We start from the raw sequence: 27,933 nt of genomic DNA, 5'->3' as shown, positions 1-27,933 counted from the left end.
ATACTGCAAGTAGGAAAAGGCTGCACTGAACTGACAGAACATGGACTGTTTTCATTATGACCAAACTGAGCTGGCGCTTGTTGCCCTTTATTGGTTCAAACCCACATACTATACTGATGCTAAAAGCATACCATATGATATCTATGTATCCAATTATAATTTAATAAGAGGGTGCAACAGAGTCCAGTTCATTCTGCAGTGGGGTGTGTTGTTGTTGCTTCATCATCTCAACATCAGGCATAGAGCTCATCAGTGACATTTGATTATAGCTAATGTTGACGTGTGTGTGTGTGTGTGTGTGTGTGTGTGTGTGTGTGTGTGTGTGTGTGTGTGTGTGTGTGTGTGTGTGTGTGTGTGTGTGTGTGTGTTTTGTATGTGTGTGTGTGTGTGTGTGTGTGTGTGTGTGTGTGTGTGTGTGTGTGTGTGTGTGTGTGTGTGTGCACGTTGTGTTTCCTGTCTTTAGTACCAGGAGGGCCAGAAGAGGAGGAAGCCCCACTACAGCAGTGTTGACCTGTCAGAGGTCGAGTGGGAGGACACAGATGATGTTGTATGTGCACTCAGGACACAGGCTATTTTATGATGATGCCTGGGGAAATTCTGGAACAAAGTAGTGTCTATCTGAATCCACTTCTACACTTCTATGGGCATTATTATGTACTTTTGATTTAATTACCATATGAGTGCAGAAGTGGGATTAGTGGGTTTACACTAGATAGGTGCCAGCACTCTGTCTGTGATATTTTAACTATTGCACTTCAAAGCTTTGACAATATTTTTTCAGTTCTGTTTCTTCTCCCTAGTGAATGGTTTTTGCACTATTTTGTCCCTCAGTTGCGTAATGCCATGGTGAACAGAAAGACCGGAACATTCTCTATGGAAGTGATGAGGACTGCTGATAAAGGGGTGAGATCAGACACTATCTGATCACCTTCTTGTTTAATAATTTAACTAACCTGAATTTAGCTCTGATGGTCTAGTTGTACTAAGATGGCTCTTTATTTTGCCAACAGAAACGTGTCCTGAAAATGCACAATGACTACTATTACACAGACATCAAAGGGACCCCATTTAGGTAGAGTCAGTTTTTGCATGTTCATTACTCCTCTCACATACAACATTATGTGCATAACAGCATGTTAGTATTTTGAAGTGTCCCTATGTAGGCAGCAGGGGTGTAACGGTACACAAAAATCACGGTTCGGTGGAAGTCACAGTACGGTTCATTTTCAGTGCAGTAAACCTGTAGGTACTGCTTACCTAAAATTCACTGACAATATTGCTGATACACAACGGGGATGTTTTTTTGAAAAGGTGTCCAATGTTTTTTGACGATAATTGACTAAACTGACATATGGTCTGCCACTTAACCCATTTACTCCTAAAATGCCTGCTAAAAACGCCTATAGAATCCTATGGCATTCTAGACTAAATAACCTTATTTCCTGAGGGTTTTCTGAAAACATACTAAAAATTGTCAATGTCTACCAAAATTTAATATCTAGGCCTCTGTAGCACCTAGAAACATGAAATAAAAAGCATGCTGCGCTACGCAGCATCCAGCGGGAGGGTCAATGTTGCGCTACGCAGCATCCAGCGGGAGGGTCAATGTTGCGTCATGCAGCATCCAGCGCGAATGGGTTAATATATTTGTGTGGGAATTCGAATTTGAAACATGGTCTGCAAGTACAAAACTGTCCTGCTGATAACTGTTATAGACTGCATCTGGAACGTTCGATAAACATCTGTATTGTAACGCCCTGTACCTAAACAGTTCAGTACGAATATGTGTACCTTTACACCCCTAGTAGGCAGGTTGACTGATATACTGTCCATTCAGGAGTGTTGAATCAGATGCCACTGATGTCCTGATCATATTGCTTTGCTGCTGTGTTCAGTGTAGGGGTGGCGCTCACCAGAGGCCATGGGAAATTCTTCTTCAAAGGAAATGTCTCAATAGATGCAGGTACTTTCACTTTCTACGTTTCACTGTATCAGTAGTGGATTCTAGTCATTGCTCACGCTTCACACAGATATTGCTGCTTCTCCTTCATCCTACAGGCCTGCGTGACCTTGACCAACAGGATGTAGCCCTGGCAGATGAGTGGTAAACACACTTATATATGTGGGCTGGGCATTTGTGTGTGTGTCCGTCTGACTCTGTTTATCTGTCTGCATGAAAGCGTGTTTGTAAAGCATAGCAGGCACAATGTTCTCAGACTTTGAGCTGACTGGCAGCTGAACTGGTTTTGTGCATAGGAGCTACTGCAACACAGATGAACACCATGAGCATCGCTACCTGACCCAGATACAGGCCATCAAACTCTACCTGACCGGCCGCAAGCCCCACCTTAAGTGTGAGTCACCCACCTGGAGCATTAATGAAATATAGAATTTGGGTCTAAATCAAGTTGTCACTCCATTACATGTTTGTAGTATTTTTGCATGATGTTTTCAGTTTGTCAGCTTCAACAGCAAGAGTACAACTTGTACAACATGGTGTTGTTTGAAGAATTGAACAATATCAGATCACACTGATGTTTTTCTAAGACATTCTCAGACAGTATTAGCCTCCTGGAAAAATATTTCAAATAAAAAAAGACTGAAAGCTGTTATTTCAGCAATGATGTGTGTGATGTGTGTGTGCCTATCTTTGTGTGTGATGTATTGTTGCTGGTGGGATGCTGCAGGTGACAGGGAGCTGATCCAGCAGGTGCTGTTTGATGCTGTGGTCACTGCACCCATGGAGGCGTACTGGACTGGGCTGGCCCTGAATAAGTCAGAGTGAGTCTTTTTTTGTGATCAACTTTTTATTGATTTCCAATAACCTGTGGTTGGGGGTTACAAACAGAACATGATATATCGGGTGTGATGTCTGATGTGTGGTAGAGGGACATTGACATATTATGTGTATACACATGTATGCAAGTACAAGAATACACCTAAGCAAAGATATTACCAGTAGATCAATGAAAGAAAAACACTCAACAACAACAGAGAATTACTGTACACACTGTACAGTATATTACGCATACAGCCTACAAAATAAGAGAACTCAGTGTACAGGGGGGTCCAGAGGTCTTGAATTCTACATAGGAGTTTCATTTGCAAAGTGGACCTCTTGGCTATTTAATCCGGTGGTGTGATATTCTGTAATTTACAATGTTGTCCAAATAAATTAACCAGAACTTTTGAGAATATAGTCAAAAGCCAATGGATCATAGTATCCAGATTGGAGTCATCATTTAATAAATGAAAGTTAAAATTGCATAGCCTTAAAGTTGTTAGTAGTGCATAATTGGGATGAGATTATGGGGCGTGTTTCAAACGATACAGGGGAAAAATGCCTGTGCACACAATTTGGATAAGTACAGTATATACTCTTTTGATCCCGTGAGGGAAATTTGGTCTCTGCATTTATCCCAATCCGTGAATTAGTGAAACACACTCAGCACACAGTGAACACACAGTGAGGTGCAGCACACACTAATCCCGGCGCAGTGAGCTTCCTGCAACAACAGCGGTGCTTGGGGAGCAGTGAGGGGTTAGGTGCCTTGCTCAAGGACACTTAGCCGCTTCCTACTGGTCGGGGTTCAAACCGGCAACTCCGAAATAACGAAATATGTGAATCCTGTAGGGAGAATAGCCAAAACATCCTTCTTCCCCACAAAAGAAATGCCTTAATCACTGTTTCCTGTGAAGTTATGGCGCTAGCAATATCTTGTAACAGACGCGATTGCAAAATCTAGACATCTAGCTTCATATAAAGCCGAACTGGATGATTTGATTGGTGCAACCAGCTAAATTCGGCTGGGTTAAATTCAGACTGGCTTGCAGGTTAGAAGTTGAACAGGTTAATTATTGGATCAGCTGATGGGAAGTTTTTGGAAGTCTAAGATATATTGAGCCAAAGTGTATCCCAATCCAGTCCTTGATTAAAGGAATCAGCCTGTTTGTTGTTTAATGTTTATGTGTGTGTGTGTGTGTGTGTGTGTGTGTGTGTGTGTGTGTGTGTGTGTGTGTGTGTGTGTGTGTGTGTGTGTGTGTGTGTTGTAGAGTGTGCAGTGTGCAGAGGCAGCACAGCCCGTCACCATCTTGCACCCAAATTGCGTGATTTCCCTCCGTGTCCACAGGAACTCTGATAAAGGTGTGGAGATCGCATTTCTGGGCACACGCACTGGCCTTTCCAGGACCAACCTCTTTGTAAACCCGGAGAAGCTGACCAATCAGTGAGTCCAATTCCGATAACTCTAGTTCAGTCCCTCATCCCTGTGTGAAATCTCCCATTCTTCACCACCCCCCTCTCTGGCCTTTTCACAGAGACATCCTGACGGCTGAGGACACAGAGGGCGTGTTTAACGCTGACCACTTCCCCCTGTGGTACAAGAGAGCAGCGGAGCAGGTGCCTGGCACCTTCATCTACTCCATCCCCTTCAGCTCAGGTGAGCTCACCTGGTTAAGAGGTGGGGAGCGCCTCAGCTCTCACTGTCCCAACAAACGTCACCTAAGCAGCTTAAGGTTGAGACTAAACTTAAGACTAAAGGTCTAAAGTTCATCCTAGCCATACTGTACTCATAGGCTCATGGACACTTAATGATTAGAGATGTGACAGACCATCCCATATTGTAGCGTAGGTTAATGTGTGGCTGCTGTCCTACTTTTGGTGACAGACAGTCAATCTAATTTCATAGCACTCAGGGCCAGATGTACTAACGCTTTTGCGCCCACTTCAGACGTATTTGTTTCGCAACGTGCGTGTAAAATCATTGCGAGGGATGTACAAACAGGCCGCAATGATGTAAAAGCGCAAACTGCCTGTCGCGGGAGCTGAAAGTGGCAGATTGCGATTGTCATGTCATGCAAATGCATTCATGGGAGGATCCAGGGGAAAGTGGGAGTTTAGCGTAAAAAGATGGGAGGGGAAGAGTAAAGAGCGCCTAATTATGTATTCCGCGGTATGTACAAAGACTGCTCCTGAAAGCGCACGTCTATTCTGCGCCTAAATACTTGCGCCTTGTAAAAGCAGGTGTTAATCCAAATTGAAGTTCAATGCATCAATAAGAGAACCTTTCAAAGACAACAGAATCGCTATTTAGAGCACCAGTTTTGCAAGTCTTTGTAGGCTACTATCAAAAGCAACATTAACTTTCGTTGGCCTTTCGAATGTCTTACTTTCACGTCATTCACTTAAACTTTCCTACTTGCTAGATTTGACCAATTTTCCATAGCCTACGTTCACAAGTAGTTTGAGTAGAACTACTGATCTTCATTATCTCCCTGCTCATTGACATCTTATCATCTATGGTATTATTTCATGATCGCTAAACGTTTGATTCTTTTTAATGTTGTCATCAGTAAACTTCATTCACTTGTAGGCTCTGCCATTCAGTTGTGGACGTTCGTAAATTGCGTTTATGGGCGGAGAGAGGCAGAGAAAGGCGCAGTTTACACCAAGGATTGAACGATTGATAAATACGACGGAAACTTGGGTCTGTCAGCGTTCGCAGTTTGCGGTTTGTCCATGGCGCTGATAACGTTACGTTCGCAAATGTACGTACATCTGGCCCTCACAGTCTTATTCAGTGTAGCCAATGCCTAGATATTTTTCACTCAGAGAGGTTTCATAACCCTCTCAACAAATGTGTAAGTGTATGGTATCTATGGTAATATGTGGTATATGGTAATATATAACACTCATATTTCTCCCTCTTGAGGTGGAATCACAGACTCTATACTGTAGTTCCTTTATGGTCTGTGTGATAAATGATAAACCCTCTCACCTCAAATTATCAAAAATAAATATTTTGATATCTATGTGAGGAAGAGTGTCAGCTGTTTTAATATCAGGCAGAGCACAGGTTTTGTTGAGATCTCGGTATAAAGCACTTACTCACTGGGCCTTTACTGCCATCTTGTGGATAAAGGAAGACATGGTTCTCCGTATGAAACTCCTTACTGTGCATACAGGTGCCCTAGAGAAATACTTCTCTTGATTGTGTGTTCTTGACTTTTCCTTCTGTTCTTTTCTTGTGAAGTCATGGAAAACAAAAGTGTTGTTCTGGCCAGCACCGCTATCCAACTGCTGGATGACCGAAAGTCACCGATTGTAGCTGGTAAGGTCTCTGGATAGGTGGACTAAAAGCATATATTGAATGTGTCTCTACTGTATGTGTACTTTAGTGGTCTGATTCCATGCCATTTCCTCTCAGCTGTAGGGATACAGATGAAGCTGGACTTCTTCCAGAGAAAGTTCTGGACAGCCAGTCGACAGGCAAGCAGTTGTAATCTTTTCTGTTTTCATCTAAACCCAATTTAATTTTAATTATCCATACTTGAGAATGCTATTCATACTGAAATATATTTATGTACTAGGCATATTTTGTTGGCACAATATGTAGTCATATGATTGTGTTATAATTGTATTCAAATAGTGTGTTTAACATAGTGTGTTTAACTTTTATTGAACATACACTTGCTTATTAGAGTAACACACAATGATCTTACCAAAAGGGGCACGTACAGTATGCTCTAATTGAGAACATTGCAGGACACTGATAAACATGGTGTCCTCTGTCAAAGAAGCAAGCTGTGATAATGTGTACACAGAGGACTAACTGGCCTGTGGTTTCTGTCCTGGCAGTGTGCAGCCCTAGATGGAAAATGTACAATCAGCTGTGACAATGAGGTAAAAAGCACTTCTCCTTGCCAGCTTATAACACCATAATTTCCCTCTTTGGATGAATAAAGTAATCTATCTATCTATCTATCTATTAGACATGTGTGATACAGAATTAGCTACTGAATGTCTGGCTTGTTGCTATGTAGTTGTGACAGTACATATACTGTCTATTTTCATATGACACTAGAGGAAGCAAAGCTAGGCTTTTTTCTGGTTTCGTTTAAAGCAACACCAAAGAGTTTTTTGTACCTTTAAATAATGTTTCCAAAATCGTTTCAGTGGTTCATCAACTCGTAACAGGGTGAACGGCACTTCTGCATTCACTTCGCGGCCCTCTATCGGCTATAACCGCACTATGTAAGTTTGCCAGATCGGGTAGCGGATCTGTAATTCGATGGAATGAGACATAAGAAACTACAAATTTGACTTGCATCTGATGTCGCAATACATCGTACTTTTATAAGTCATGCAAAATATTCTACCTTGTCTGTGGACATCGTTATTTGCAAAGCCGGTGCTGGATAAACAAATAGCGTGCTCGCGAGGGAAAGTTCTTTGCTGTTGCTTTAACAGACCTAGACACTCATGCACCTCACTTCTGTTTTGATGGAACGGTTCTCTTTGGTCATACGGGCCGTGTGTTTCATTTCTGTTGCTACACCATATTTCTCTCGGTTCCCTGTGTGCTCACGTCGTTATTCCTGTTCTGGTGCGTGGTGTGTGTGTGTGTGTGTGTGTGTGTGTGTGTGTGTGTGTGTGTGTGTGTGTGTGTGTGTGTGTGTGTGTGTGTGTCAGGCCTCTCACAGCTCCTTTCTGTTTCCACCAGGACATCAAGTGCTACCTCATAGACAACAATGGATTCATTCTGGTCTCAGAGGAGTACACACAGGTGACCTTCCTACATAGTGTAGTGCTTATCATGTTCTTAACATGTGTGGTGGATATGTAAAATCAGCTACATACCTGCTAAATACCAGCTTATTTACTTTACCTTTAACCCTGTATGTGGTGTATTCATGTGAGTGTGTGCATATGTGTGCAAGAGTGCATGTCATGCTCTGGTGTGCACACATGTGGTTCACCAAAGTGTACACCACAGGAGTGTTAAGCCGGGCAGATACTGCAGATATCGCATACCACATGGTGATTCACACTACACGTTTCATTCGGAAGCGTTTGCTGCTCACACTGCAAAACAATCAATAAAAAAGTCTGACTTGTCCAACTGGATCAGACCAGAGCTGGCATGTTGATTGTTACGTCTTCTAATCGGGCAGCGTGAGCCAGCTCAAACTACATGACAAATCGGACAGGGATTTGGCCCGAGAGTTTGCCGGATCTGACTGATTCAGAGCTAAATTTGCACCAGAATCAGTGTCTGCTTGGCATTAAAGATTGTGTGTGTGTGTGTGTGTGTGTGTGTGTGTGTGTAGCCTATGTGTGTGAGTATGAGTGACCTTGTTCTCAATTTGTTCAACAGACAGGACTGTTCTTCGGTGAAGTGGAGGGAGCTGTGATGAATAAGCTACTCCTTATGGGGTCTTTTAAAAAGCAAGTCAAACACACAGCCCACCCACATACAAACTTACCACCACATATACCACATAACTTCTCAATTTTTTCACACACACAGACACACACACACACACACACACACACACACACACACACACACACACACACACACACAATTCTTCACCTAATAGATAGCTGTATGCCTCTCCATTTAGGATAACCCTGTATGACTACCAGGCGCTGTGTAAAGAGTATGCAGGAAGTGGTGACAGTGCTCATTCCCTGCTGAATGTAAGTATGGGGAACTCTCACACAACACACCCCTGTCTCTGCCTGCTTGCACACCAACATGATGCTTACATATACTGGGGTTCCCCAGTGGACACATAGACACAAACACTCAGCCAGAGATGAATATCCAAAGATAAATAACTGTCAGGAAACAAGGCTGTGGACCATTTTAGTAACGGAGTGTCTATTTACACCCCTGGTATGAATAGCCTTGGCCACACAGCTGAGCTATTCACACCCTGTGACATAACAACAAAAAGACGTTGCTCATGTGCACAAAAAACATTTTTTGTCAGCAGAAAGTGAAGAATTCTGAAAGGTTTCGGCACTAATATCTGTTCAGATTAAGTTTTAGATTGAAAAGTTGTGTTTTATTTTCATAATCTTGGTTCAGTACACAACACATACAACACATACAACCGTCAGTTTGTTAGTTAACAGAAATTTCGTGAATATGACGTTCAGGCCTATAAACTATAAGATTACCTGCAAACGCTATTGGCTTGTGGAAGAAGATAGTGCAGTGGTCACAGACATGGGTTAGCACGTGGGAGACTGGGGTTCGATTCCCATGTGATGTGTTTTGGCAGAGTGAGTGTGCATGTGTACCAACGTCTCTAGAGAGAAGGCGTGCAATTTGAACAAGAAATCGGTTCTCAAACGGAAGTTTTGATTGCAACAATTAGCTAGTTCATGCACCAGGGTGTAAATAGCATACAGTACTATATACACCAGGGTACGAGTAGCATCCACTTCTAACTATACATTGATGCAAACAGCATGATACCTTATTCAGAGTGTCTATTACACAGCTGAGCTATTCACACCCTGTTACGTAACAACAACAAAAACATGTTGCTTGTTTTTTTTTATTATTATTACATTTTGTGATCAATATGCCAGAATAAATGCACAGGGGTGCAAATAGCATACACTGATATTTGTACCAGACGGGGTACTAATAGCACACATTGCTGTGTGCACCGGGGTACGAATAGCATACATTGATATTTGTACCAGACGGGGTACTAATAGGACACATTGCTGTGTTCACTGGGGTACGAATAGAATTCACTTCTAATTGCACCAGGGTACGAATAGCATACACTGCTAATAACACTGCAAAAACGACTCCAAGGCGTAGTATAATTACTCTGCATGAGCTAAACACAAGGGGCTTGGATCTGGGCATGTGAAAGCCTGAGGTGACCATCCCAAAGCATGCACTTTCCAGCATTCTGCAGGGTCATCATTATTGTGTGCCTTTCATAATCCCGATTGTCACACAACCGATGATTGCAACATATTCTGGTGCTCATGTTGATGTTGATATTTGTTTCATCAGCCATTCTCTGCAGTAAAATGGCTCCTGACTGAAATCATCATGTAAGTAGGGTTGCTATCTTTTTTGTCTGGGAAAAACAGCTTACTAACTGGACTGTACATAGGTCTATTAAATTGTCAAGAAGTCCTGTATTCATATCTGGTCTTGCCTCCTTCTTTGCTGCCTCAGATTTCTTTTGGAGTTTAACCTGTACAGTTGGTGGAATGTTGATGTCTCAGTTAAAGGTTGGTATCCATTTTAGGAGGGAGGGGAGGGGCAGACTCTTTTTTGGTCCACCTATGCATCATCATTTCTTCCTATCACTATCTCTGCCGATTCTCTAACCGTCTCCAGCTGATCGAGGTCAGAGGGGTCGCCTCCATATGGTTCCCTGTGACACAGAGTACCCTGCCTTCGTTTCTGAGCGCACCATCAAAGAGACAGCCGGAAACATTGACTGTGAGGGCTGCATGAGGTAGGCTACAGTCTAAAATACACACTAGCATACAACATCACCTAACCAAGCTCTGCTCACTCAGGATGTGCTGTTGCCCTCAATACTTTAACATGCGATGCTTAAAATGTGCATGGGGTAAACATATAGTTATAATAAAAACAGCACTGAAAGAATATGAAAATACCTGTTATAGCCCTCCATTAGCCTGCATTTTCTCATTTAGTACACCAGTTGTTCTACAGGAAGCGTACACACTGTTAAAACATATGTTTTTAGATCTTTGAAATATAACGATGGAATGTCTCATTGATTAACCACCTGCCTCTCTTGTTTGCAGGACTTTTGTCATTCAGCAGATTCCCAGCAGTAACCTCTTCATGGTTGTCGTGGACAACAAATGTGATTGTAGCTCCATCCCTTTAGTTAGCATGGAGCCTATTGAGATCATGTATATCCTTTCCTGAAATGCTGGTGTCATTGCTCATATGTTCCAATGTCATTATTAGGGGGGAAAAGTGGAAAATTGTGGATTAGGCTATAGAGGATAATTCACATTCATTTTTCTTCTGTAGTTTGTTTCTAAAACGTCACAGCCCTAATGTTGATTCATGCTTCTCACAAAGTGATATAGAAATAGACTACATGATAGCTACATGTTTTCAAAGAAAAATGGTGGTTATCATCTTGTCATTGTGATGATGCTATTTACACAAAGGCTCCTCTGTTGGTGAGTCTGTGTGGTTGTGTTTGGTCTTTGACTCCTGTGAACACAACGAGTCTCTGAAGTGTGAGCGCCTCAAGTTCCAGAAGGACAGGAAGAGACCAGACTCCTGTCATCCTTTCCATCCTGAGGTGGGACACGCTTCCCCCAAAACAACAAAATTCAATACAAATGCATCTCATAGAAATGTTCATGTAGACTGTATGATCAAAAGGAGGGCTTGCATGTGTACTGAATGACATGTGTGTTGAATTTCCCCTTGGGGATCAATAAAGTATATCTATCTATCTATCTACTGTATGACATAATTCTAGGGTACTATCAATAATACTGTATAGCATGTATCATTTGCATCATTTGCCCTCCTGATTTGTATCATTTGCCCTCCTTTTGATCATGACAAAACTAATTTTTGCGTGTGTGTGTGTGCCCATGTGTGTGTGTGTGTGTGCCCGTGTGTGTCTGTGTGCGTGTGCGTGCAGGAGAACGCCAGGGAGTGTGGAGGGGCCTCTTCTCTCTCCCCCCAGCTCATGGCTGCTCTGCTTCCTCTACTGATCACCTTCATCACCAGGTGACCGTCTTGGACCCCATGCTGACCAGAGCAAGCCGCCTATCGCAGTTCACCATGCTGATGACAAGTATCAGATGCCACCAATCAAAGCAAACCATGTTAATAGCCAACAATGGAGACCACCAATCAGAGCACATCATGCTTATCCAGGAGCAAATGGTGACCACTGTCCAGAGAAAATCTTTCTGATTTGTAGGGAAATATCCCTTTAGAGCACAACATGCAGAGAACATACAGACAAAACAGCCAACCAGAGAGTACAAGTCTTCCAAGAAAGACCATTTATTAGAAAGACAAAATCCCATTTGTTACACACTATGGGCCATACCTCTGTTGGTCAGAGTGACTTCACACACTAGAACACAAATTAGCCATTGTCTTTTTCAAAATATGTAAGAAAAGTGAATTCAAATGTTACAGTACCTACAAAGGTGATGTGACAGTTTGTTGGAATGACGTTTTTGCCTTGATTGCTTTTGTCTATTGAATACTCTGATGTGTTAAGTGTGGATTTTAATCGATAAAAAGAGTGACAAATGTTAAGCTGTTCATTTCATTCTACCTCTTCATGTTTACAGCTGAGGTGATTTCATATAGAAGAAGTAACTCTGACTAAAACAATGCATGGACAGATTGAGGAAACTGTTAGTACATGAGCATATAGCCATGCCATTAAGCATTTAAACCACAGTGTCAGTGGGTTTCGTTGCAGAGCTTTAGGCTCAGACTGAAACCCCACACTTGCCTGTTTTAAGAACATTGCTTTTATAAAGAGCTTCAAAGACCTATGTACATTATGTCCTCCCAAGAGAAAAGAACAACAAATAAAGACATATTTTCCACTGTACAGCTGGAGTCTAACTGTGTGTTAGCCTGAGTACAGAGTCTGTGTCATTTCATAGCATTTCAGTAGATAAAAATACATTTGTATTTACTGGAGACAGAACAGAAAAACAAGACCACGTGCTAGCAATGTGTTAACTGTAATTTGTTATACACTATAAGGAATCTTGTCTTGTTATATGAATATTCTACCATAGGATCCAAATGATAACATATGTCTACATTCATTCTACACATGTGTCTCTAGGTTGTCTGTCTTGGCCATAAGGTTTTCATCTTATTCTTGCAGGCTGTTTCACTACTGACAGAATATATCAGAAGACAAGAAATATAAGCATTTTGGCCACAGCCTCATACTGTATAGTCTCGCAGTACAGTGCCCTATTGACTACATAGATGGCACAGTTATATGTCTACTGACACAATGATAGTAGCTTGTACACATTTTGTTATAGCTTTAGTTTAAAGACTACAGGACCAGTGAAATTAGACCTGCAGAAAGCTGTAGGTCATGCCCTGCTGGGTGGTGTGTGGGTCCCTTCCTGCCTGTGCTAAGCTGTAGGTGGGGCCCAGCTGGGTGGTGTGTGGGTCCCTTCCTGCCTGTGCTAAGCTGTAGGTGGGGTTCTGCTGGCTGGTGTGTGGGTCCCTTCCTGCCTGTGCTAAGCTGTAGGTGGGGTTCTGCTGGGTGGTGTGTGGGTCCCTTCCTGCCTGTGCTAAGCTGTAGGTGGGGTTCTGCTGGGTGGTGTGTGGGTCCCTTCCTGCCTGTGCTAAGCTGTAGGTGGGGTTCTGCTGGGTGGTGTGTGGGTCCCTTCCTGCCTGTGCTAAGCTGTACGTGGGGCCCTGCTGGGTGGAAACGTCCAGTGTGTCAGGAATGGTGCTGTACACATGACACGGGTTGGACTGAGGGAAACAAAGTGCATAGGTTTACTGTAGTTACTGAAAATATCCTTTACGGTAATACTGTACAGAAATAAGTTGGTCCAACTTAAGAGAAGTACTTGTAAAGTGCATCAGAGGTACATAAAGCTATCAGCCTTACCACATCCTGCTCCGAGTCTTTTTTCAGATCACCGCCTGAAACACCAAATGCATGAGGACGTATGAGGATGTGTACATGTGGTCAGGATAAGTACAGTATGTCTCACACTAGAACAAAGAATACGTGACACACAATGTGACCCACTGAAATAAAGTACCCCTGCTGAAAAAAACAGATAGAAACCAGTTTATGCTGGTAGCTGGTTTTAGCTGGTCTTTGCTGGTTTTCTTCCAACTCTTGCTGGACTTTGCTGGTGTAGCTGGTTAGGCCACCAGCTGGATATGCTGGTGTGACCATCTGAGGAAGCTGGTCATGCTGGTGTGACCAGCCTGTCTTGTGGGATACAGCTGGTGCAAGATGGTCATGCTGGTGACCAGCCTGTCAAGCTGGCCATGCTGGTTTGCTAGAATGACCAACATAAGCTGGCATGGCCAGTTAAACCAGCACTATAGACCAGCAACACCAGCTAAAATGACCAGCTTGAGGTGGTACGACAAGCAAAACCAGCTGAATTACCATCATGAGCTGGGAAAACCAGCTGAAGGTATGTTTTCGCAAGAGTTTTGCTGGTCTAGCAGGTCAACCATCATAGGGTGGTCAAACAAGCTGGTTAACAAGCTGGTCAACCAGCAAACCACCTTTACTGTAGCTGGTCAGGCTGTTTTTTTTCAGCAGGTACCAGTCAAAGGTTTGGAACCAACTTTTTATAAACAACACATATACTGCTATATTTGTAGTAGTAGCTATGTGTTCTGCTGCTGAAAATGACATTTTAAACAGTAAATCACACATGATTACCAGTCATATTTAACGCTAGGGGAAATTATATCTTTATCTTCATATTAAAATTGTTATACAGTAAATTCATCCTCTATCAACACAGTGTTCCAGATACAGTCTTTACCTGAGGTTTCCGAGATGCCAAGGAGAGACCTATCACCCCCTGTATCCGGCTGCTGGAAGAAAGTATATGTATAAGTATAAGTATATATACTCTTTTGATCCCGTGAGGGAAACTTGGTCTCTGCATTTATCCCAATCTGTGAATTAGTGAAACACACAGTGAACACACAAGTGAGGTGAAGCACACACTAATCCCGGCGCAGTGAGCTGCCTGCTACAACAGCGTGAGAGCTCATAGACCAGTTGTACATTTTGATTATGTTATCATGTAGGGCGGCTAATTAAACAACGATGCCTGGAATGCATCAATAGAATGTGTTACTTTTTTATGTGTTGGATGGTGGGGGTACGCGAGCCGAGTCAGGATGTATAAGGTGGTCCGCGGGGAAAAAAGTTTGGGAACCGCTGTACTAGGCTATAAACATAATCTGTTAAATCTTCTGTACTCACCTTGATATCATTTGGACCAAATCTGATAGAATCACCTATGAATAAAAAAGTGTATTAATCATAAGTTATTAAACTAAATATATCACTAACAGTTTTTTTCAATCACATGCTTTTAAAACTCTAAATTCAATGAGCACAACATCCACCTCTTGTGGCCACATCATTAACACAATTCATGTAGTTTTCACACTATATGCAGTCAATGAAAACATTTTTAATACCCAGTCTGACACCATTAGCTTAGCTTAGGATAATTCACTAGAAATGGTTAACGTTACACCAGTTTGCCTTTACCTATAGCTCCCTTTTACTGTAACTATAGTCTTGCTATAGGCCACCCCCAGTGAATTATGCAAAGCTAAGGTGTCAGACTGGATTATTGCAAACACAGAAAAGAGATCCTCTTACTGTATCTAACTCTGAGGTAGAGCTGGCGTGTTTCTTTAAAAGTTTGTTAATAATTGTTTAAAAAAACATTTGTTATTTGTGTTATTGGTACAGATTGTCATGATTTCTTACTTCTCCAATAGGTGGCATTCTGTGATCTGGACAGAAACAAGAAAAAGACATTTATACTGTATAATAAGCAAATGTGGTCTGTATTTTGAAGATGTATTGTGTGTCTGTATTTGATGTGTGGACTGCTGATTTCTCTGACCTTGTGTGCTTATGTCTCTCTGTAGGAAAGAGTTTGGAATTTACATTAACATGCTACACAAACATTTCCACAAATAAAACATATTCAAAATCACATAACATTCCCACGTAACATTCCCACGCTAAACACAAGCATAAGCACCCCATTATCGCCAATCAACCAAATATTCATCAAGAAACTTATGTAACATTCTAAGGGAGGGCATTTACAGTAGCCTAATGCTTAATCAAGTGTTGATGACGTGACACTGCCAGATTACGCTGATGTTTAAGTAGATTAGGTCAGACTAATCAACTTTGTATAAGTAAAATACCAGTACAACGAAGTGCAGTTTTAGCCTACATATAACCAGTAGTGCAAATAAACACACATTAAACACCACTGAACCCAGCTGCCTTCATTATCTATCACAAACAGACATCAGCAAACAGCTAAAATGCTCTGTGGCAAGGCAATTTCAGTAACTCATAGTAAAAATCCAATTGACGAGACACCTTCTGATGACAAGGAAGTGGAAACTCACTGGAGCAGAGACATGCGGCCGTGAGGACACCCAGGAACAGGCCCACTGCAAGTACCACGGCTGGCACAGACAACCATGGACCTTAATCAAAGACACAGTGTCATGCAGAGTATGTCTACGACTCACTGAAAACCAGGTATCATTCATGTGTGAGAAGAATTGAAAAGTTTACCAAATGTAAAGGAATCCTTTGCAGGTTGAGTTTGGTAGTCTCTTAGACTAGTTGAAACTGCTGGGTATATACCAACAAATTATATAGGGAAGAGGAAAAAGCAAATAATTTATACACAGTCTTTCCATCAAGCATATTACTGTCACGATCACCATTTTACTGTAAGGTAGATCAGTTGACTAACCTGAAAGCAGTAAAGTTAGTTTAATATTTGACCTTCATTTAACATTCAAAATTAAAACAACTGTGCAGGATGGAGACACTCATTTAAAATTCAATGGAGTCTACCGTCCCTCATATGGTAGTCCAACATTTCCAACATTTCCTTTTTTAGGATTTTCTAGTATCTGCTAATGGCCCTTTAACTTTAATACAGCCACACACTTTAATCCGGCCTGTATAGCATTAGGTTATCATAGGCTGCTTGCTAATTTCCTGCCATATACGATGCTGTGGTTAGCTTTACTGCAAACTGCTTTTTACTGTTATGAGAACTTTCTCACATCATACAAACAAGGTGGAAAACTTCACTGGAGGGAGTCTTTCAAATACTGTATACCTACCAGACACTGAGGATGATGGATATTTTGTTTTTGCTGGTATTTTTGTTGTTGATGTTAATGTTGAAATTGCTGTTGATGTTACTGTTGTTGTTGATGTTAATGTTGAAGTTGTTGTTGATGTTACTGTTGTTTCACATGTTGTTGTTGCTGTTGTTGTGGCTGCTGTGGACAGCAGATTAACAGTGTGAAATGTGTAATGATTCTTATTTTAACATATAGGCCTAGGCCTATTGCCTATATGTTACAACCCCATTTACAAAAATGGGCATACAAACAACATGATAATCTGAAAATCACATAAATAAAATATTTAGTTGCAAAAATAAATTAGACAACATATCACATGTTGAAACTGACAAATTGCAGTATTTTATGAAAAACATTTGTTCACATAAGTAATACGTTTAAGTCATGATGCGCAAGCGAAGTGCCTAAAACCTCCCTTAGCTATTTTATAATGTAACCTACGGTCTTGAGTGGCTTATTGCTTTTCAGAAATGGTTATTAGCTATATCTGGCAAGATTCCATAAAATAATGGCACAGTAACACAAAATGTAATAATTAATTAATAGATAATCATTCTTCCGCCATGAAATAAGGGCTATATATTTTTTTAAAGTAAGGATGGGATCAACAAAAGGTTGGAAATGTTGTGTAATGCTTAAGAAAACACAAAGAGGAACATTGCACAACTAATTAAAAGCCTGTAGCCTCGCTTCATAGTACATGTAAGCTACATGGCGGTATTAACAAACTCTCAGTATCTCCCTGACTTCTGGGACCCTGAGATGTGAAACTCTGAGATTTCAGTTCCAACACAGCTTATTTGAGTAAGCTCAGTCAACACAAGGTGAGGTGAGTACGTGCCCGACTACTTTAAAAAAAAAAAAAAACATCATCCATGGAGCTCAGGCATTAGCCTAATAGTCATCATGGCAACCAGTTAGTAAACTTTCCCCCACTCCAGAGCCAGACCTCCCACTCCCTACGTCACCCCATTTTGCAAGGTTAGACTTCTGTAGTGTCATCCCATAGGGTCCATGTAACACTAATCTGACACTAAAGCCTTACACGCACCCCAATGCCTGGCCACACCCACCAAAGTCTCCTTTCAGGGAGATACTAGTCTGGAACACCATAGTTTACTAGCGTTTTCATCGGTCGGCAGATTAGCCTACCTGCCCAATCAGAGACGAGAGAGGATGACGCTATAATTTTGAAATGTGTGGTTAATCATAAAAATGTGTTCGTTTCTTTACAGCAAAGGTAGGTTCACATACATTGTTTCCTGTCTGCCGATGCGGTTTATTGTCAGTTTGTAAAGTTTAGGCAAAGTAGGAAGTAATGTCAGGAATCCCTGATCAATGTGCCTAGTTAGGATGGACCAATGATTTTAAAGTTAACACAATATCTGGCCTGTCACCATGCTAGTGTTGGAAAGGTTTCGCAATCTTGAGTGTCCAGACTTTGTTCACAAAGTGATTGAGTGTGGTTTTTATCAGGCTAGTCATCTCAAGTCATCAGATCTAAAGTTTACATTATTAAAAGTAATCATGTTCATTTGGACTGAAATCAATGATCAGTGAGAGACATGTGTGATATCTGACCTGTAAAGTTGTAAGGGTCACTGCGTGGAGAGAGTGATGGAGGTTCTGTGTTCAATGTATAATCACAGCTCACCCCTCTGCTTCTCACTGACTGCAGACGTCTGAATAAATCATCTTTGTTCACAGTGAACTGGCAGAACAGGTCTCCAGATGCACTCTTTGATGTCTTTGTTTTTAGATAAAATTGGTGTTTATCTCCAGTGTAAAGTTGGCAGTCAGTGGCCTCACCAAAATGCTTGGGTATGTCACAGTCAATGGAGATGACACCATCATGAAAAACCTTTATGTTAGGCTTCTGCAGTATGTCTGTGTTGAGAGACCAGACAATTATCAGATACAATTAAGTCCACACAAATCAGAGGTAACATGCTGTAAAATTCATTGATAGATTATCAAACACTAGACTGACTAAAATGCTAAAATTCTCACCCAAAACAGTCAATGAAACATAATCTGAGTGATCTGATGGAGTTCTTTCTCCTTCTGTGAGGTAATAACACACCACTTTAGCCTCTAGAGGGGAACTCTGACGTGTCCACTGCTGGATCTGAACACCAGAGAGGGACATTTGACATGATGGGTGACTGTATGGAGCAGCTTCTATCCCATCCAGGTAGAAGAGACATAGAGACGCAGACTGAGACTGAGGTACTTCACAGGTCATCTGAACTGTGCTGCTCTCCCTGAGGACTGCAGGGGAGATCTTCAGGTGGGGCCTTGGAGGAGGAGCAGCAGTAACAGCAGGTGCTTTGGTGAAACAATAACAGACATAGTATACCTCCAGTTATTTTATGGTACACATTGGGAAAGACTACAATATCTGGACTTCTGGAATTTGAAAATGTCAGTATATAGTACATTTGTCAACGGCTAAATTCACTATAAGGATCACACTGACTCATGGTAGCCAAAATAACAGAGGATACCACATCTCCAATGCTAGTCTTTCAGTCAATGGCATCATTATTTGAAAAACTTTGAAATGTCATGACATATCTTACCTTTAACAATGACTGAAACAGATTGTGATTGGTGTGATGGTTTATCATCAGCGTAGCAGTTCATTTCGACTATAGCAGGTAATGAGACCAAGCCTGACCATCTCATCAGTTCTTCCCCTGTGAGGGACAGCTGGCATGATGGGGCTTTGTATGTATTTGCCTCTTTATCTACTAAGGAGAAGATACAGTCTGACAAAGGAGGAGACCGAGAGACTGCACAGCTCAGATCAACTGAGTCTCTCTCACTTACAATGTATGAGGACACTGTCAGTGTAGGGGACAACCCTGTGAAAATGGATTTAAAACAAAAAGAAAACCTGATTTATTAATGACAAGTCTGATGATCTTAAACATCTCTATGTTGTGGTTACTACAGGCACATACAGCCTATAGCTGTGTGCAAACACATCAGAACATAATGAAAATCGAAGATGATAGTTACATAATCAGTTGACCACACACTTGAAGCACAATGTTAACCTAGGCAGAAGCAGTTTGACTACATCCTGCATTGATGACATCTCTTTTAACCAGAAACGTGTTGAGCAACTATCAAACACAGCAGAACAAAAGGCTAATCGCATGGCACAATAAAGCCACATCATAAAGTTACTGATGCTGGCTTTAAAGGTGAAAACACTGCTGTACAATGGTTTGAATATGCAGGTAACAATTTTGAATCATGAATAATTAAATAATTATTTTTAATAATGATTTTACTAATATCCCTGCTTGCATGAGGAATGTAGAAAAAAAATGTCTTTCAAGACTGTCAACCAATTATTACAGTATAATTTCAGTACATATAAGCAGTAACTCGAATATATTATTAACATCTGTCATGAAACAGGCACTTCAGATTGTAAACTAACCTTGGGCTTTTGTGAAGTGAAATGGATCTAAGAAAAGAGAGATAAAGAAACAAGACAAAACAAGGTTTCTTATTCAAAAACAAATACAGTGCCCTCCACATTTATTACCCCCAGATCACAGACCCAGACACCATACGCATCAGTAGGTATAGGGCTCTTTTCAGTATAGTCATCCTTCCAACCAACCTTAAATGTTTGTTGCCCTAAAGCTTCATTTTCATTTCATCTGACCATAGCACACGCTTCCAGGCAAAGTCCCATTGTATAACAACTCCAACCATTTACATTCATAATTAAATTACAAAAATACTTTTCCTGACATCCATTTACATCTTGGTGACTCCAGATGACTCAACAGTGATGACTGATATCTAACGTTAGATAATATGATGGTAAAATAAATGACAAAATGTCAGCACTTACAGTATAGGTGAATAATAAAAACTATGCCATAGAGAAAGCACACCATTCTGCATACAGCCATGTTGATGAAGGACCTGAAAAGTGGTCTGGCACACAGACATCAAATAGAGACGTAGAATGATGACGGACAACAGGAAACCCACACACCAGAGTGAGAGACTAAAAATATCTGACTGTTTTCTTATGACGATAGTTCTGTGGGAATGTAGAAGTGAGACTGATATGAAGGGGAGGCCTTAAACCCACAACCCTCACTGAAAAACACATACTGTACGCATGTATGCAGGGGCAAAATTAGTTTTAAATTTGTATTATTTTTTATAACCACAATCTTCATCGCTGTACATTGTTCACCTCTTTTTAGATCAACTAAGAGTGAGACTTGTGGCAGGTGAAAGTGTATGTGTGCATTGCACGCGTGAAACATTTTCAACACATGTACCTAAATAGGCTACATTCATTAACATATTGTTATTTGTAGAAACTGATGTTTCTGAATGTGAATGAAGAACTTACCATTATATAGGCCTACCGGACAGAATGTAACAGTCACGGTAGCTGTAAGGGGAGAGCTGGACCGAGGCACAGGGCAAGTTGAGGCACGGCGAGATCGAGGTACAAGGATACAAGGAAGTTTATTGTCACATGCAAATAGTTACTGGAAGTAAGAAATGCAGTGAAATTATGTCTGGTGTCAGCCTATTTGTGCATTTATGTAAAAAGTGCAGTAGAAGAGGGGTTTAGTAGATTAAGTGGCAAAGGCTGCATAAGAAAGGTGGGGGAGGATTCAAGGAGCACCCAAGAGCAACAGGGGCAAGGAAAAACTCCCTTACCAAGGAAGAAACCTTGGGCAGATCCACGGCTCAAGGGGCTAACCCAACTGCCAGGGGTCTTGGTGTGTGTGTTGGGGGGATGACAAGGGAGATGGGATAGTGTGCTGTGTATGTTGGGAGAGGGCAGTGTGCAATATGTGTGTTGGAGAAGCTTCCTCATGAGACAATGTGCTGTGTATTGGGGGGGGGGGGGGGGCAGTGTGCTGTAAGTATGTTGGGGATGTGTGTTGGAGAAGCTTCCTGATGAAATAATGTGCTGTGTATGTAGAGGAGGAGGGGCAGTGTACTGCAAGTATGGTGAAGGGACTTACTATTGCAAGCAGAGTACTGTATGTATGATGTATGTGAGTGATGACAGTGAAGATGTGTGTGTGTGGGCGGGAGGGGAGTGGAGCAGTGACTGTGTGTGTGTGTAGTGTGTGTGTGGGTAGGTGGGGGCAGTGTGCTGTAAGTATGTAGAGGATGTGTGTTGGAGAAGATCCTGAAGACAATGTGCTGTGTATGTAGGGAGGGGGGGGCAGTGTGCAGCAAGTATGTAGAGGAGGCTTACTGTAGCAAGCAGTGTGCTGTATGTATGTGAGGTGATGACAGTGATGATGTAAGTGTGTGTGTTTTGTGTGTGTGTGTTGGGGATGGGGGTGGGGGGGGGGGCAGAAAGGCTAGGCAATCAAGGACATGGGTAGATAGATGGAGGAGAAATAAAAAATAATAAATAAAAGTTCTATGGAGATGTGCAAAAGTTGGAGAAAGTCAGATGTGTGTGTGTGTGTGTGTGTGTGTGTGTGTGTGTGTGTGTGTGTGTGTGTGTGTGTGTGTGTGTTTTGACGTGTGATGAAATAAGAAAATAAATAAAAGGTCTGTAGCATAGGGAGAGGGATGTAAAAGTGCTAAAAGTCATGTAGGTGTGTGTGTGTGTGTGGGGGGGGGGGTCATGAGTGCTGAGGAGTGAATGAGTGCAAAGTCAGTATAGTGTGAGTTCAGAGTTGGGAAATGTTTGAGAGTGTTGAGGAGTGAATGTGTGCAAAGTCAGTATAGTGTGAGTTCAGAGTTCGGATGGCCTGGGGATAAAAACTTCTCCTGAGTCTCTCAGTTCTGGCTTTGTGACTACATATACATAGGCGTCTTCTTGATTTCAGCGGTAGGAATAATCCATTGTTAGGATGAGAAGAGTCCTTCAGAATCTTTTGGGCTCTTAGGAGTACTCTTCTGGAATAGATATCTTGTAGAGCAGGAAGTTGAGTTCTTATAGTACGTTCAGCTGAGCACACTACTCTCTGCAGAGTACTACAATCTCTAACTGTGGAGTTCCCATACCAGGTGATGAAGCTACCAGTTACAACACTCTCAACCCCGTAAGTGTAGAAGGCCTTCATGATGGATGTAGAAACTTTGAATTTCCTTAGCTGACGAAGGAAGTAGAGTCGTTGTCTGGACTTCTTCAGAACATATTGAGTGTTAACAGTCCATGTTAAGTCTTCAGTAATGTGGACACCAAGGTATTTCAAACGTGTGACTCTCTCTACAGGTTGCCCGCTGATCATTAGTGGGGTGTAACTGTAGTTCTACTGCTGCCTTCTGTAATCCACTACCATTTCCTTGGTTTTATTGACATTTAGTGTCAAGCTGTTAGATTGACACCACTGTGCCACCTCATCAACCTGATCCAAGTAGAGCTGTTCATTGTTGTTACTAATCAGGCCCAAGATCACTGTGTCATCTGCAAACTTGATGATGGAGGTATGACTACTGTTGGCTTTGCAGTCATGTGTGTAGATGTTGTACAGCAGTGGACTCAAAACACAGCCTTGGGGAGCACCAGTGCTGATGGTTAATGTGTCAGATGTCAGACCCCCCACTCTAACCACTTGTGAACGGTTGGTGAGAAAGTCAAATATCCAGTGACACAGGGTGGTGTTCAGTCCTAAGGCCTTCATCTTTGTGACCAAGGTGAGAGGTACTATCGTGTTGAATGCTGAACTAAAGTCAATGAACAGCATCCTCGCATAATTCCCATTTCCCTCATCCAGGTGAGTTAACTCATTGAGTGTCAAAAACGTAATATTACGTTTTTCCTTCCCATGCGTTGAGTGCCAAAAACGTAATATTACGTTTTTAGCTTTTTTTTTAATTACGAAACTAGACACTCTTACACACCTTATATGTGATTTTGGGAACTCTGTGATGAATGGAAATGAAATATATGACAATCGAAAACTCATGAAAAAACACAATCTGGACATTTTATCTGGACATTTTATCATAACTCGGTTGCCGCTTTGGGTCGAATCAGTGACGCATGCACGTCAGGTCAAAACCAGGCCATTTTTGTGGGTCTATCACTAGGTGGCAGTCTCGCCGGGTCTCGCTGATCACTTCCCGGAAAGTTCACACAAGTAAGTAACAGGCAACACTTCATATTTCATGAAAATCTCCATTTCTAGAAAAAAAACAGCGATTTTGGTGAAAACTAGCCACTGTTTAGCTTGGGATTTCTCAGGAACAGAGGCGTGTAGAAATACACGGTTTGCACCCACCGAGAGCTTAAAGTCTCACCTTTTAACGAGCTATTGCATGTGTTCATAGCTATAACACAGAATATGCTGTGGCTGTACAAAAATCATCAACAATGGTCTAGATTCAGGGCGTTATTCAGGGAACAATGTCCGCAGACTCTTGAACGTTATGACCTGTGCAGCTTCTCATGGTTCAGATGCCATGGTTTTGTCCTTAGACGCAGAAAAAGCGTTTGACCGTGTGTCGTGGAAATATTTATTTCAAACCTTGGTACGATTTGGATTTGGTAACAAGTTTATTTCATGGATTCGCATCCTGTACTCGGGACCTAGGGCTGCAATTAGAGTCAATGGGCACCTATCACAGCCTTTTTATCTTGAAAGAGGTACACGCCAAGGCTGCCCTCTGTCGCCAGCTCTTTTTGCCCTTTGTATTGAGCCATTTGCGCAAATGATTAGAGACAATACAAACATATCCGGATTTAATGCAGGTGAAGAAGAACACAAGATCTCATTATATGCGGACGATGTGCTCCTGTACTTATCAAATCCAGCAAGTTCTATACCTGCTTTAATGGACAATGTCAAAACATTTGGAAACTACTCAGGCTATAAAATAAATGTCAATAAAACTGAGGCAATGGATATCAACAGGCGAATTTCAAAAACAATTAAAGATAATAGTGATTTTCATTGGCCAAGCGAAGGTATTAAATACCTTGGCATTGTAATAACACCTACGCTGGATAAATTATACAGTGCTAATTATGACAAAATAATTAATAAAATTACACAGGATTTAGCCCGCTGGTCTTCTCTTCCCTTGTCCCTGCTGGGACGAATAGAATCTATCCGTATGAATGTTCTTCCAAGGTTACTGTACCCATTTCAGATGCTTCCCATTCCCATACCTAAACCAGTATTCTGTATGTTGGACCGTTTGATATCCCGCTTTATATGGCAGGGTAAGAGGCCCAGGATACGACTTAAAACCCTGCAGCTTCCTAAACCTGATGGGGGACTTGCTTTACCATGCCTAAAATTATATTTTTGGGCTGCGCAACTAAAGCCCATGGTTGCTTGGATTATTAACGACACCTCAACCAGGTGGTTAGACATAGAAATGTCACAATGTGAGTATACACTTCAACAGATATCTTTCTCCAACATATCATTGAAATCCGGTAGAATAAATTTGTGGACAAAAAACACTGCCTTAATCTGGAGAGAAATACAGAAAAAATATAGCCTACCAAGCTCCATATCCTCTTTATCTACAATAAAAGCCACTCCCAATTTTACCCCACTACAGTTAGATGCAGGGTTCAAACACTGGGCTAGATATGGACTTATTTACATCCACCAATTAGTTCAGTCTAATAACATAAAGTCATTTTCCCAGATTGCAGAGGAGTTTGGGCTTCCAAACACTGATTTCTTCAGGTTCCTTCAAATCAGACAGTTCCTTAATAAACACGAAGAGGTTAAGAATATTCGCTCACCATCTGCAATAGAACAGTATTTCATCAAGGTTCAACTAGGTGAATATAGTAGGAAAATTATTTCCTGTCTTTATAATTGTCTCCAGAGTATGGAACCACACAATACCTTGTATATCAAATCAAAATGGGAGACGGAGCTTGGGCAAGATATCTCCCTGGAATCTTGGGTTAACATCTGTTCTGAAGCGCACAGAGTAACTTCCTCCAATAGCTGGAGAGAATTCAAGTGGAAAATGGTAGCAAGATACTTTAGAACTCCACACATAACAGGGAAATATAGTTCCTCAGCGACAAGTTGCTGCTGGAGGAATTGTGGAGAAACTGACTCAAACTTTGTCCACACCTTCTGGTCCTGTGGGAAGCTTAAGAAATACTGGGATGATATCTACACAACATTGGTTGATATCCTTAATATAGAGATCCCCAAGGATCCGTTGGTTGCTTTGTTGGGAGTCACCCCTGATGGTTTTGAACGAAGAGATGATATATACCTTCTGCAGATCCTTCTTGCTGCAGCCATTAAGGGTATCACTGTAAATTGGCTGAAGCCCATTGTTCCTACACTTCAGTGGTGGAAAGAGCGAGTGTGGGAGCTCTATAGAATGGAGGACATAACCCATAAACTGAGGCTCCAGGGGGACAAACTTCTTAAGAGATGGACCACTGTCTTATTAACAATATTTTGAAAGAAGAGAGCGATCACCCCCCCCCCCTCTTTTTTATTATATATATATATATATATATATAGTTTTTTTTTTTTTTTTAATCTATGTGCATGTATATGTGTATGTAGGTGCGTGTATGTATGCATGTGTGTAATGTGTATGTGTATATATGTATGATATGTTTATTTCTATATGTATTCTTCCTTTTATTTATTTATTTTGTTTATTTTATTTAATTACTGTATTGGATTTATGCTGACTATCTTGATAAATAAAAAAAATAAGTAAAAAAAAAAAAAAACAATGGTCTAGATTGCTGGCATTCTAGGACAAAGCTCCTGAAAACAGCATTCAATGAGTTAAGTGTTATTTAGTATAATTTGTATTTTAGTATATTTAGTATATTCTTTATCTTCTACTGTCCTTATTGCTTAGTTGTGTTTTTTATATTATATACTTTTAATTACTTTTTCTGCTGTTAGTGAATGTGTGTGTGTTGTCTGTATGCTACTGAGACCTTGAATTTCCCCTGGGGATCAATAAAGTATATATCTATCTATCTATCTATCTATCTATCTCTAGTCTCAATGTTGCAAAGTTTTCCGCCTGGGGACGCTAGGCGCAGCGGGGAAAGTCACCATTATCACGCCTGACAAGGGCAACGGCTATAAAGATCATCAAAATCACCTGTATCAATATTTCATAATCATGTAAAACTGCTGTCAGAACTAAACACGGTGAAGCAGCTTTTAACTGCAATGTGATTCACCTTAGGAACCAACTTCTGGATGACATACAGAAAATGCCCCTGTTGCCGGTTTCAAATGTACACTTCCCAGAACAGGGCCATACTGACAAAGATTACTTTTTACAAAAAAAAAATACAAAAAAAAAAAACATGATAATCGCTTTGACTACAGTGGTTTTTATTATAATTTGAAAAGAAACCATTTCCATGAGCATATCAACACAATATAAACATTTTTACTAATGATATTTTCTAAAGTAAAACAATGTGTAAAACAGTCTGTCTGTTGTGCATAAGACACCACTCTGCAGAATCAGCTGGAACATGTGGACATTGCAGGGGTTAATCATTATCAGTCTGTCAACATTCAACAATGACCAAACTGTAAATATATGTTATTATTCTCATACAGATATGGCAGCCTTATCACCTCCATCAACATAACCAACTGACTAAAGGAGCTATGTGGAATTCTGTAGGCTACAAATTGTATTTAACCCACCCACACAACACTCTTCCATTTTGACTAGGATTGCATTGAATACAGCGGCCACATGTGGTACAACATGGTATTACAAAAGGTTTGAATACATACTTGGGATATAGACACGACACAGAGCATAAGGAGGGGTAAGAACCAGAGATGTATAGAATTGAGATATATACATCAAATAAAAGCTCTTGAGCAGCTATTTCTCAAAAGGAGAAGATGATTTTATTTCTAATTATTTCTTGTTAATTTTAGCATTATTAGTGAAAAACCAAAGGACCAAAGGAATGTCACTTATGCCCTTTTGACCTACTGTATACGTTACACTCATATTGTTATGCTATTTCTAGGTAATTTTGAATGCTTTAAACTAAATAACTCAACATAGTATCTTTAAACAAGGTCGACACTATAGCTCATGACATGAAGTTACTCAGCTTGTGATATAACTTTTGCAGATGATTCTCACTCTGTTAAAGCAGTTCTAGAGTTGTTTCTCATCCGTCTTTAGATGTGGACGCTTCAGGATGTGCCAGACAGAAAGTCCCAAATGTCACTGACCGCTGCTGTAG

At 41.1% G+C, this 27,933-nt stretch overlaps 2 protein-coding genes across 3 annotated transcripts in view; one reads left to right on the top strand and one right to left on the bottom strand.

Annotated features, from left to right (window-relative positions):
* Positions 1-11,721, top strand: part of cacna2d3 (calcium channel, voltage dependent, alpha2/delta subunit 3) — a 34,913-nt gene extending 23,192 nt beyond the window's left edge. Inside the window, exons 16-36 of the mRNA XM_076267690.1 lie at positions 464-547; positions 832-903; positions 1,011-1,072; positions 1,896-1,963; positions 2,059-2,104; positions 2,257-2,354; positions 2,688-2,781; positions 4,131-4,226; positions 4,318-4,439; positions 6,033-6,110; positions 6,207-6,268; positions 6,638-6,682; positions 7,503-7,565; positions 8,157-8,227; positions 8,407-8,482; positions 9,828-9,868; positions 9,996-10,051; positions 10,170-10,281; positions 10,601-10,713; positions 11,033-11,115; positions 11,467-11,721. Coding sequence (XP_076123805.1) covers positions 464-547; positions 832-903; positions 1,011-1,072; positions 1,896-1,963; positions 2,059-2,104; positions 2,257-2,354; positions 2,688-2,781; positions 4,131-4,226; positions 4,318-4,439; positions 6,033-6,110; positions 6,207-6,268; positions 6,638-6,682; positions 7,503-7,565; positions 8,157-8,227; positions 8,407-8,482; positions 9,828-9,868; positions 9,996-10,051; positions 10,170-10,281; positions 10,601-10,713; positions 11,033-11,115; positions 11,467-11,559 — 1,635 coding nt within the window. The 3' untranslated portion in view covers positions 11,560-11,721. The remainder of the gene's footprint in view (positions 1-463; positions 548-831; positions 904-1,010; positions 1,073-1,895; positions 1,964-2,058; positions 2,105-2,256; positions 2,355-2,687; positions 2,782-4,130; positions 4,227-4,317; positions 4,440-6,032; positions 6,111-6,206; positions 6,269-6,637; positions 6,683-7,502; positions 7,566-8,156; positions 8,228-8,406; positions 8,483-9,827; positions 9,869-9,995; positions 10,052-10,169; positions 10,282-10,600; positions 10,714-11,032; positions 11,116-11,466) is intronic.
* An 87-nt stretch (positions 11,722-11,808) lies between these two features.
* The window catches only part of LOC143103846 (uncharacterized), a 29,367-nt gene continuing 13,242 nt past the window's right edge, over positions 11,809-27,933 (bottom strand). For both annotated transcript variants that reach the window (XM_076267688.1, XM_076267689.1), the window contains 10 exons: positions 18,315-18,620; positions 16,707-16,868; positions 16,144-16,203; positions 15,972-16,052; positions 15,449-15,467; positions 15,310-15,335; positions 14,791-14,825; positions 14,342-14,393; positions 13,438-13,472; positions 11,809-13,298 (listed from right to left, as the gene is read on the bottom strand). In XM_076267688.1, coding sequence (XP_076123803.1) covers positions 12,885-13,298; positions 13,438-13,472; positions 14,342-14,393; positions 14,791-14,825; positions 15,310-15,335; positions 15,449-15,467; positions 15,972-16,052; positions 16,144-16,203; positions 16,707-16,868; positions 18,315-18,620 — 1,190 coding nt within the window. In that variant the 3' untranslated portion in view covers positions 11,809-12,884. The remainder of the gene's footprint in view (positions 13,299-13,437; positions 13,473-14,341; positions 14,394-14,790; positions 14,826-15,309; positions 15,336-15,448; positions 15,468-15,971; positions 16,053-16,143; positions 16,204-16,706; positions 16,869-18,314; positions 18,621-27,933) is intronic.

Source organism: Alosa pseudoharengus, unplaced genomic scaffold (assembly GCF_046254945.1).
Source record: "Alosa pseudoharengus isolate Yale_2024_CS ecotype anadromous, Long Island Sound unplaced genomic scaffold, YU_APseudo_1.1 YU_APseudo_1.1_scf_5, whole genome shotgun sequence".
In the NCBI taxonomy this organism is placed as follows: domain Eukaryota; kingdom Metazoa; phylum Chordata; class Actinopteri; order Clupeiformes; family Clupeidae; genus Alosa; species Alosa pseudoharengus.
The sequence above is the reverse complement of the archived record's forward strand: the minus strand, read 5'-3'. Positions and strand labels throughout refer to the sequence as shown.